Below are 10,842 nucleotides of genomic sequence, written 5' to 3'. Positions count from 1 at the left end.
GACTTTTACTGCACAGCCACAAACCACAAGCTAAACAAACTAGGATCCAGGGGGCAGTGGCACCTACTGTGAACCCCCTGATTTAAAACAAATTTATATATATAATACTTATTATTTGTTTATTTTATCCTTAAGAATATTTTTTCACTCTTTAGTTGAAATCTTGCGTACCCTAATCACAGATTAGTCCAACCCATAACTAAACAATAATTAGACATTTAGTTTATTATTTATGTTAGTGATTCTAGAAAAAACAAAAGTTAGTAATAGTTCGAGAATTTGATTGGTTAAGTAGACATTTAGTATAATATAAAACATTTTACATTGTTTGGTTAGAATGGAAAATGAGAGGAAGAAAACTACCCCCGACTTTCCCATATTTATACTTTTAAAATAAGTGCATAATAGTAATTTAATCTCTATCATTTCATGTTTCCATCCTCCTTGCCAAACACATATGATAGAAAACACAAATATCTTAAACTCCATTTGTTTAGTTGCAAAATGTTTTATAATGCAAAATTTTCTTAATGAAAATGTTTTGTTTTCCGATGTTTGATTGCATTCTTGAGAATGCTTTGAAAAAATAATTTCAAGCATTTGGTCATTGGAGTGGCGTAAAATGAAAATATTTTCCTATCTTACAACCCAATCCACCATCACACACAACACACCAAACTAATGCAATCTCAACAGTCCACAAACAAAACAATCAGATTAATGCAAATTTGACTGAATCCACACACAAGACAACTAAATTGACACAAACCTGATTGGATCTAGACACAAAACCACTAGATCATCACCAATTTGCGCCAATTGAGAACCTCACAAACCCTTGAATAGATTTCAACTTAGCACAACCTTTCAACTCATTCCAACCCCGATTACCTCAAGTGTTGCCTCCCAATGACATCCCTAACTCACTACCATCAATGATCACCACTTACCTCGTGCCATCATGCTCATGACTCGGTGCCCCACCATCAACATGCTCTATGTGAGAGAGAGGGAGAAGGGATGGCTAGGGGTATGTACAAGCATCGATTAGGAAAATGTTTTGCCAAAATTTTGCTAGTAAAACATTTTACAACTTCTCCACACAAGTTTTCTGGTCAACATAAAATGTTTTCATGTTTGACCAAGGTTTTACAATAGCAAAAAACACTATAAAATGTTGAAAATGTTTTTTAAGACAAATTTTACAATGAAACAAACAGAGGCTTATATCCTCTCACTTTCCAATCCTTTAAGTCCTGAAAATTTTCATCTTCCCAACCAAAGTGCCGAATAAAGCTTAAACACATTTGATGTGAAACTTCCCATCCATCTAGCTGGTTGGAGAGAGTGGAAGTCATGATGCAAAGGGCCAATGAGTAACACAATTAGCGTGCATTTGCGTAGAGATGTTTCTACGTTTGCGTTTTTTTTTGGCTAGTCTCACGGCACTGTTCCTAGATCAACCAACACCTGAAAAACACGTGAAAAGTGTTTTTGCCTTTTAAAAAATATTTAGTTACTGTGTTTTAGGTAATAAGTTTTTAGTTTTCAGTAAAATAAACGGTATTCAAATAAATCCTTAATAACTTAGCCATAAATTAGTTTTTGGGAACAAGAGCTTAGTGTTGAGTCTCTCTTTTTGAATAGAAACTAAAATTAGATATATTTCAAGAATTATCGATAATAAAAATAAGACTTTTATTAACAGGTATCATCATACACCCATCGAAAAGCAACAAAACAAGTAAACAAATATTAGTTTAATTGACTTATGTGTGACTTAAAAAAAAAGCTAATCGATTACAATAAAAAAAATTCAACCATATAGTAGAATTTAAACTCATGACGTCTACTATATAATGATTGTTCTTACAATTATATTAATTAAAACATTAATTAATTTTGAGTTTAGACAAAATTTAAATCCTATATTTTTATTTAACGAGAAAAAACTTTTAGAGTTAAATAAAATCACCGTTTTCAACACACTCGTGACCTTAAAAATAGTTCTTGTATTTTACCGACAAAAAAAAAGTTACTGAAATTTTTGTTAGACCAATGAGAAGAAAGTTTATCCATCTACCGTCACCAAAATACTATCACAGTGTCATGGGCCAAGGAGCTAGTCAGGTCCTTAGTTTGCACGTGTCCCCACCAAAACTGTGTTTTCCTTTCCCTCCCCCTCGAGAACTGGTAAAGATAATCGAGATGGGGAAAACAAACAGCTCAATACGTACATAGAGCAAAGAAACAAACAAAAAAAAGAGCACTCGCAACTCGCAACTCGCAACTCTCTCACAAGTCGCAACTACATAATAACATGGATTAAACAAACCGACACCAAACAAAGACACAGCCGCTGTCATCCACATACCCCACTTTTTTCACATCACACCGTTGCTTGTATTTGTTGTCTAGATATTCCTTTCACGCTCTCATTTCTGACACTCCCATACCACTATCTCTCTCTCTCTCTCTCTCTCTCTCTCACTCACTCAGCACCATTGATACCTCTTCTAAGTTCTGAGTTCTAACCCATCAATCTTCCTTCTTCTTCTTCAATAATGGCTGTTTTAGCTTTCCTGGTGCTCTTCTTGGCCATGACAAACTGTTCAAGTAAGCTCTTCAAGCTGCATTATTATTATTATTTTTTTATTTTCTTCCAACTAATTAAAGCTCAAACCAGTTTCACTTTGCTCCTAGTTAAAAAGAGGAAAAAAAAAAGATGGTTCACATTTGTTGGTTAAGTTTCTTGGAATCAAGAACAGCACAACATATTCCTTGCTAGAAAGGGGTTTATATTCCATACTGTACATAATAATATTATTATACATTTATAGTATAAGCTTCTTTTGTCATATGTTTAAAATTACAAGCTCTAGATTTATTTCTGCATAAACTTTTTTTCCCTTTTAGTTTGTCTACCTTTTACATAAGCTAGAAATGGTTTTGATGGGCCTTAATGACTCTCTCTCCAGCTAAAAATTTCTTTATACATATTTTCTTCCTTTTTTTTTTGGTATAAATAAACATACTTCTCGCTCAAATCATAAATCCAAAGTAGTTCCATTCCTCTATTTATTTTTTGGGGTGAAAATTTTGCTAGCATGCACAGTGCGCACACACTCTCTAGAAGGCTGATCTACTTTTCCTTTGTGTTTTTTTTTGGTGGGGTTTTGGTTTTTAGGTGCTACATGGTGTGTTTGCAAAGATGGACTGAGTGACGCAGTGCTTCAGAAGTCACTGGACTTTGCCTGTGGAGCTGGGGCTGATTGTAACCCTATCCATCAAGCTGGGTCCTGTTTTAATCCCAACACTGTTAAGAACCATTGCTCCTATGCTGTTAACAGCTACTTCCAGAAAAAGGGCCAAGCTCAAGGCACCTGTGATTTTGCTGGCACTGCTGCCATTTCTACATCTGACCCGAGTAAGTTTCCCTTAATTGTTAAGCAATGTTTATTTTACCTTACTCTATATACAAGTAAGGGAGAAAAAGTTTGAAAATCAGAGAACTCATATACATAACTCATCTAATTTTCTTTTTGTTTTTGATGATTTGCAGGCAGTACTGGTTGTCCATACCCTTCTAGCGCCAGGTATACTTGTTTTCTTTGCTTATTTGCCATTAACACAAATCATAATAATAATTAATAAGTGGTTAATGATAATTACTATAATGGTAGTAGTGATTAACTGATTATAGTATTTTTAGACAAAAAAAAGAAAAGAAAAGCTTTTTTTTTTTTTTTCTTCTTTCTTTCTTAAAAGAAAAGCTGATTATAGTACTAGCATTTCTTTCATTTTCTTTGTTTGGATGTGGTGGTGGCCCTGATGGGTTCTTTGATTATTTTGAAAATGAGGGCCCACTATCTGAATGGCAATAAAAACCGAATAAAGCTCTTCGGATTCCCTGGATCAAAGCTTATGAGGGGATAATTAATGGTGTGGGGTAATACAAATCCCATTAAAGAGAAATAATGGTAGTCAGTCTGATGCTCATAGGTATTTAATTGTAAAAAACAATAATTTTTTTTTTGGGTAAATATAAAGAACAGCTAAAATTTAAAATTATACATTTTAAGTATAATTTTAATATGTTAGGAACAGCAGAAAGTATTCGGACTTAAAAAACCGTTATAACTTAGAAAATGGCCTATTCATATTAAAGGAAAAGGTAGCATTGCAGGCGCTACATTACATAAAGTGGTCATTTTTTTAAATAATAACACGCAATTAAATTTAAGTACCATATTAAAAGTCATAACTATTTTACGAAATAGTTTGTTACCGATTGTCTGTGGCTTTCATGAATCCACTATTTTTTTTCTGCACCTCTCACCATTTGTCTTGTAGACTGCTGTGGTTTTTATGTGGTCGCAGAGGTTTTTTGTGGTTGTAGAATTTTTGATAAAATGTGTGTGGTTGGAAAAGTTGAATGTGGAGTGTAAAGTTAATAAAAGTGGTCATTTTTAGATTACTCTATTCTTTATTCTGTATCTTTTTGCCCTGCAAGTGCCAAGTCCAATAGGCATTTTGTGGGAAGTAAAGTTAAGCTCTAGGAGAGAGGCCAAAGAGTTTTTGGGCTATATGGATGAACAAGTTCCAGGGGTGGAATTTGATAAGAATTTTTCAAGGCTTGTGAGTTTGTATAAAGTTAGTGCACGGCTCGGTACTCAAATCTCTTGCATGGGGTGGGGTATGAGACTCATTGATGCCACCACTTGCAAGAAGTTTGTGGACAAGTTTGTACACAAGCTTTTTGGGAGTGGGATTAGCCAATTTTAAATTTGCTTAAAGAAATCTACCTGCAGGTGAAAATTTTGTAAGAGTTGTTTTACTCTGACTTTATATAATTGATATTCAAATGTATCCAAAAAAGTAACTGATATATTTAAAATAAAGTTACTCAAATGTGTACCCGAAAAAAGAATAATAATGAATAAAGTCACCGAAAAGAGTAATAGTCTAAGGTTCAAGGATTAGAAAAACAATGACCTATCTCAAGTTGAGCTTTTTTTTCTTTTTTTCCCTTTGCTTTCTTATAGAGATTCCTTTGTTAAAGCTCCTGCCTTTTCTAGTTTACATGTGGAATAAGCACTTCTCTTTTCAATATTGGAGAAGGGATAGCTTTTTTGAAAATGTTCAAGTCTCCAATTATAGTCCTTCGATAATAATCTATAATTTCTTTAATGATATTTTTTAGCAAGCATTTTGTGGGAAGTAAAGTTAAGCTCTAGGAGAGAGGCCAAAGAGTTTTTGGGCTATATGGATGAACAAGTTCCAGGGGTGGAATTTGATAAGAATTTTTCAAGGCTTGTGAGTTTGTATAAAGTTAGTGCACGGCTCGGTACCCAAACCTCTTGCATGGGGTGGGGTATGAGACTCATTGATGCCACCACTTGCAAGAAGTTTGTGGACAAGTTTGTACACAAGCTTTTTGGGAGTGGGATTAGCCAATTTTAAATTTGCTTAAAGAAATCTACCTGCAGGTGAAAATTTTGTAAGAGTTGTTTTACTCTGACTTTATATAATTGATATTCAAATGTATCCAAAAAAGTAACTGATATATTTAAAATAAAGTTACTCAAATGTGTACCCGAAAAAAGAATAATAATGAATAAAGTCACCGAAAAGAGTAATAGTCTAAGGTTCAAGGATTAGAAAAACAATGACCTATCTCAAGTTGAGCTTTTTTTTCTTTTTTTCCCTTTGCTTTCTTATAGAGATTCCTTTGTTAAAGCTCCTGCCTTTTCTAGTTTACATGTGGAATAAGCACTTCTCTTTTCAATATTGGAGAAGGGATAGCTTTTTTGAAAATGTTCAAGTCTCCAATTATAGTCCTTCGATAATAATCTATAATTTCTTTAATGATATTTTTTAGCATTTAAGTCTAATAACCCCACTTTTTCTTTACCCAAATGGTCCAATCTAAATGCCTTCTTTTTGTTTTGACTAATATCATATATGCATGATGATGTTCCTGACTCATTACTCATTTATTGACGGTAGACACTACAGTAGATATCATACTACCTTTCACTTTCAAAAAAAAAAGATGCTATATAATTTTTGGGATCCGATGCCATCTACTAAAGGTTAATCTATATACAATCCAATAGCGTGAAGGAGAGTCTTAGAAAAAGACAACAGTGTCCCTTATTTAACCCTGCTGTGTTCGATACCTTTTTCGTCTTTGGGTAATCTACAGTGCCATGAACATGTAGGGATACCCCAAGAGTCAAAAGTTGTGCCTACCATGGGATGGGATGGTTTTTTAGGCTTTAGCTAATTAGACCTGTCCACAATGAATTCTTAAAAACAGTGCTATTGCAACTTTTCGATTGTGGGGCAATTATTATGCGTGATTCATTGTAATATATAGGCTTGGGGTGGTCAAGTTTTTTTGAGCTTTGAGCCTACTTTTGAAGTTAATGTCTCGTGGATTGTGCATCTTTTACCCCACTCCACCGTATTAAGGGGACACTCCTGGGACACTCCTTGTTGTACTATTCCCTTTTTAAGTTGAAAATAAATAGAAATATACCTTTTTTGTTTTTTAAATTTCAAATAAGACCATTTTAACTGTTGAAGACTGTGTATGAACTGGGGAAGAAAAAAAAGAATGAATTTCAATATGATCAACTTTGCTAGGAGAAGATTCATGCAATACCTACTTAATTAGGCTACGTTTGCCATGTGTTATTCCTATTTTATTAAAGATTGGTGTGTACCATTGGATAAATCTCATTTGAGGAAAATATTGTTCAAGATTCTATGTGATTGGATAATTTAAATCCCTTGTAATAGGTTCAAGTAATGATCTTAAATTGCATGAGAAACAATGTTGCTAAAATCAATCATTCTTGGTTCTTGAGTTGTTGTTCTCTTGTGGGGCCAATCACATGTTGGGTATTGTTTATGTATGTTCTGATTTTGGATTCATCTACCACATGCCAAACAGTTGACAGTCATGTTATCTAAACACGATGAAAGACTGTTGTTAACCTGACAAATATTGGTGCATGTTTGCAAGGAAATGGATAATGGCCTTTAATTCTCCTTTCATGAAGCGACTGTGATGGAGATGGAGGGTGGAAACTTTGCTAATAGGACAACCTAAAGTATCATAAACTTCTAGGAACGTATTAACCTTAGATGGACTGATGTTTTTCTATATATTGAATACAAGTTCCATATACTTATAGAAATGAACTAGAATGTACCTTAATCCACTCTGAAGCCAATTTGTTTGCCAAAGATAACAGTTAATTCATCTTCTGACATTGAGTAAGTAGGGAGTTGACAAGCTTAAACTTTTTTCTGTTCAAAATGTTATTGTCATGGTGATGCCATAAGCTCAAGGGTTGTATTTGATCTACTGCCATTGAAATATATTCCATTGCTACTTTTGATTCTCATTCTTACACATTATTCTTGCTTTCAGAAAATAAAGACGCGTACATTAATCAACACGTTTTCCATATTTTATTGATGAAAGATTAATGGGATGGTTTTTTAGGCTTTAGCTAATTAGACCTGTCCACAATGAATTCTTAAAAACAGTGCTATTGCAACTTTTCGATTGTGGGGCAATTATTATGCGTGATTCATTGTAATATATAGGCTTGGGGTGGTCAAGTTTTTTTGAGCTTTGAGCCTACTTTTGAAGTTAATGTCTCGTGGATTGTGCATCTTTTACCCCACTCCACCGTATTAAGGGGACACTCCTGGGACACTCCTTGTTGTACTATTCCCTTTTTAAGTTGAAAATAAATAGAAATATACCTTTTTTGTTTTTTAAATTTCAAATAAGACCATTCTTAACTGTTGAAGACTGTGTATGAACTGGGGAAGAAAAAAAAGAATGAATTTCAATATGATCAACTTTGCTAGGAGAAGATTCATGCAATACCTACTTAATTAGGCTACCTTTGCCATGTGTTATTCCTATTTTATTAAAGATTGGTGTGTACCATTGGATAAATCTCATTTGAGGAAAATATTGTTCAAGATTCTATGTGATTGGATAATTTAAATCCCTTGTAATAGGTTCAAGTAATGATCTTAAATTGCATGAGAAACAATGTTGCTAAAATCAATCATTCTTGGTTCTTGAGTTGTTGTTCTCTTGTGGGGCCAATCACATGTTGGGTATTGTTTATGTATGTTCTGATTTTGGATTCATCTACCACATGCCGAACAGTTAACAGTCATGTTATCTAAACACGATGAAAGACTGTTGTTAACCTGACAAATATTGGTGCATGTTTGCAAGGAAATGGATAATGGCCTTTAATTCTCCTTTCATGAAGCTGTTAACCTGACAAATATTGGTGCATGTTTGCAAGGAAATGGATAATGGCCTTTAATTCTCCTTTCATGAAGCGACTGTCATGGAGATGGAGGGATGGAAACTTTGCTAATAGGACAACCTAAAGTATTATAAACTTCTAGGAACGTATTAACCTTAGATGGACTGATGTTTTTCTATATATTGAATACAAGTTCCATATACTTATAGAAATGAACTAGAATGTACCTTAATCCACTCCGAAGCCAATTTGTTTGCCAAAGATAACAGTTAATTCATCTTCTGACATTGAGTAAGTAGGGAGTTGACAAGCTTATACTTTTTTCTGTTCAAAATGTTATTGTCATGGTGATGCCATAAGCTCAAGGGTTGTATTTGATCTACTGCCATTGAAATATATTCCATTGCTACTTTTGATTCTCATTCTTACACATTATTCTTGCTTTCAGAAAATAAAGACGCGTACATTAATCAACACGTTTTCCATATTTTATTGATGAAAGATTTAAATTTGCAGTGCATGATTGTGCAAAAATGTAAAATCAAATTGTTTTAAGTGCTTTTTATCAGTCATATTCTCAGTCTGCATTTAGAAAGATATTTTGTCACTTACTGCTGATCACATGCAACCCAAAAGTTAAAAGACTCAGAATGCAAAAACTTCCAAATTCCAAACTTGTCATGTTTTTGTTTTTGTTTAGTATATATTGACTAATGAACATTTAATAAGTATAAAAGCTCATGAATTCCAAATAAAGCTAAGACCTTTTTGGTCATATATCTCTCTATGGTTTCAATTTGCTTTGCACTGTAAAAGTGAGGTTAGAGTAATGCTATACATATTTTATTTAAATGGCTGAAATTATTCTGTCAAAATACTTGAAATACAATTACCTGCCCTTCAATATTTTGCAGTGATATATTCTTGAGTTTGCAAAAATTAGAGGACTTGTTATTGTGTTTCCTGTGTCTTGTTGGAATGATCTAGAGAACAAAGTTTATGATAATACCATTTTCCATCTCAAAATTGTGGATCAAGCTATGGGGCTTAATGACAAGTGAAACAATTAAGCTTACTAAGCTTATTTAGCAAACAAGGGGCATTCTACTTTTATAAACTTAGCTGTTGTAAAGTACAGATGCTAGTAACTACTGCCATCTTGGTTTCTGACTCTCTGTGGAAGCAATGGATATTAAATCTTGTAGACTCTGTAAAATTCTTGTAAATGTAAAACTAGCGGCACTGAAGTTTTTATATTTTAACCAGCTTAAACGCCTGTCTTTATTCTTCAAATTTTTTGTGATTCAACCTATGTTTTCAAAGATGTGCTTGATTCTGGTTTTTGAGGTCGGTTTGGTGACTCTTGGCTTGTTTTCTTAATACAGCACTGCAGGCACCAGTACAACTCCTGTGACAACAACACCATCCACCACCACACCATCAACCACCACACCATCCACCACCACACCCTCAACTACAACTCCATCTACCGCCACACCCACAACCACCACGCCAACAACCACCACGCCAACAACCGCATCTCCTTACACAACAACAACGCCTTCCAATGGAGTGCTAGGAGGCATTGGTACTGGCATAGGTCCATCAGGAGTTGGCATCAATACAGATGACAGTCATGGTGGGCTTAGACTTGCAGACACCACATTCTTCTCTTTCTTCATGACCATCTTGTTTACAGGCTTGATGTTTTGCTGGAGTTGAAGGGAAAAGGAGTGGCTGCCTGAGATGGTGGAGGGGTAAGGTGGTCAGAGGTGATGCTGCATTTCAATGTGCATGTGATTGGTTGTTGTTCTGAAGGTGTTCATGTTATCTTGCTAGGTTTTGTATTTTTCTTCTCCCTCCTACTTAAGTAAAATTTGGGCTTATGATTCCTTTTGGTAGTTTTGTTGTGTTGCTGGTGGGACTATGAGAGTTCTCTTTCACTCTCCTTTTTTCCTCTTTTTGTACATCTAGATCTAGAAGATATTAGTAATTATTAATTTTATGAGAGTTGGGCAGCCCATTTTCCTAGTTTATACTGGATGGTCATCGCATTTTAATATCTCTCCTTCGTACATAGTATGTATGTGTGTGTTAAATCATTGTGATTGTCTGTTACCTTTGGGAAAAGGATCATCTTCATTTGAAATTGATCCCTTGAGTGCCTCCATGTAAAGACTGAAGAGGTTTTACTTCACAATAGGATTCAATTCTATATGGAGCAAGCATATATTTCCAACATTCATTAGTGTCATCATACTAAAATTGATTATGTCTATGTGCTTGGATCCGGGATGGGATGTTTAAAACCAACTTAGGTTCAGGGAATGGTTTGAGGGGGTCAGTTACATTTGATTGTTAATTGAAGTTGTCAAAAATTCTCAGAACTGTTATAATATAAATTATCTGACAGCCTAACAATATTTACTCAGACCCAACCTAATGGGTAATTAGGTATATTTCTGCTTGGACAGAGTTGGATATCAATTTGAGTCGGCTCTGTTTGGTTTTCAAAGAAAATTTTAGGTAT

The 10,842-nt window shown here is 34.3% G+C and overlaps 1 protein-coding gene across 1 annotated transcript; it reads left to right on the top strand.

Moving 5' to 3' along the window:
• The first annotated feature begins 2,328 nt into the window (after positions 1–2,328).
• Positions 2,329–10,348, top strand: LOC112039478 (PLASMODESMATA CALLOSE-BINDING PROTEIN 3). Its single transcript, XM_065771520.1, has 4 exons — positions 2,329–2,616; positions 3,188–3,427; positions 3,563–3,596; positions 9,698–10,348. The coding sequence occupies exons 1-4, from the start codon at positions 2,565–2,567 to the stop codon at positions 10,032–10,034; spliced, it is 663 nt and encodes a 220-aa protein (XP_065627592.1). The 5' UTR covers positions 2,329–2,564; the 3' UTR covers positions 10,035–10,348.
• The last annotated feature ends 494 nt before the right edge of the window (positions 10,349–10,842 follow it).

The sequence above is a fragment of the Quercus suber genome, unplaced genomic scaffold (genome assembly GCF_002906115.3).
Source record: "Quercus suber isolate HL8 unplaced genomic scaffold, Cork oak 2.0 scaffold_45, whole genome shotgun sequence".
Classification (NCBI taxonomy): Eukaryota; Viridiplantae; Streptophyta; class Magnoliopsida; order Fagales; family Fagaceae; genus Quercus; species Quercus suber.
This window is presented reverse-complemented; position numbering and strand designations above follow the sequence as displayed.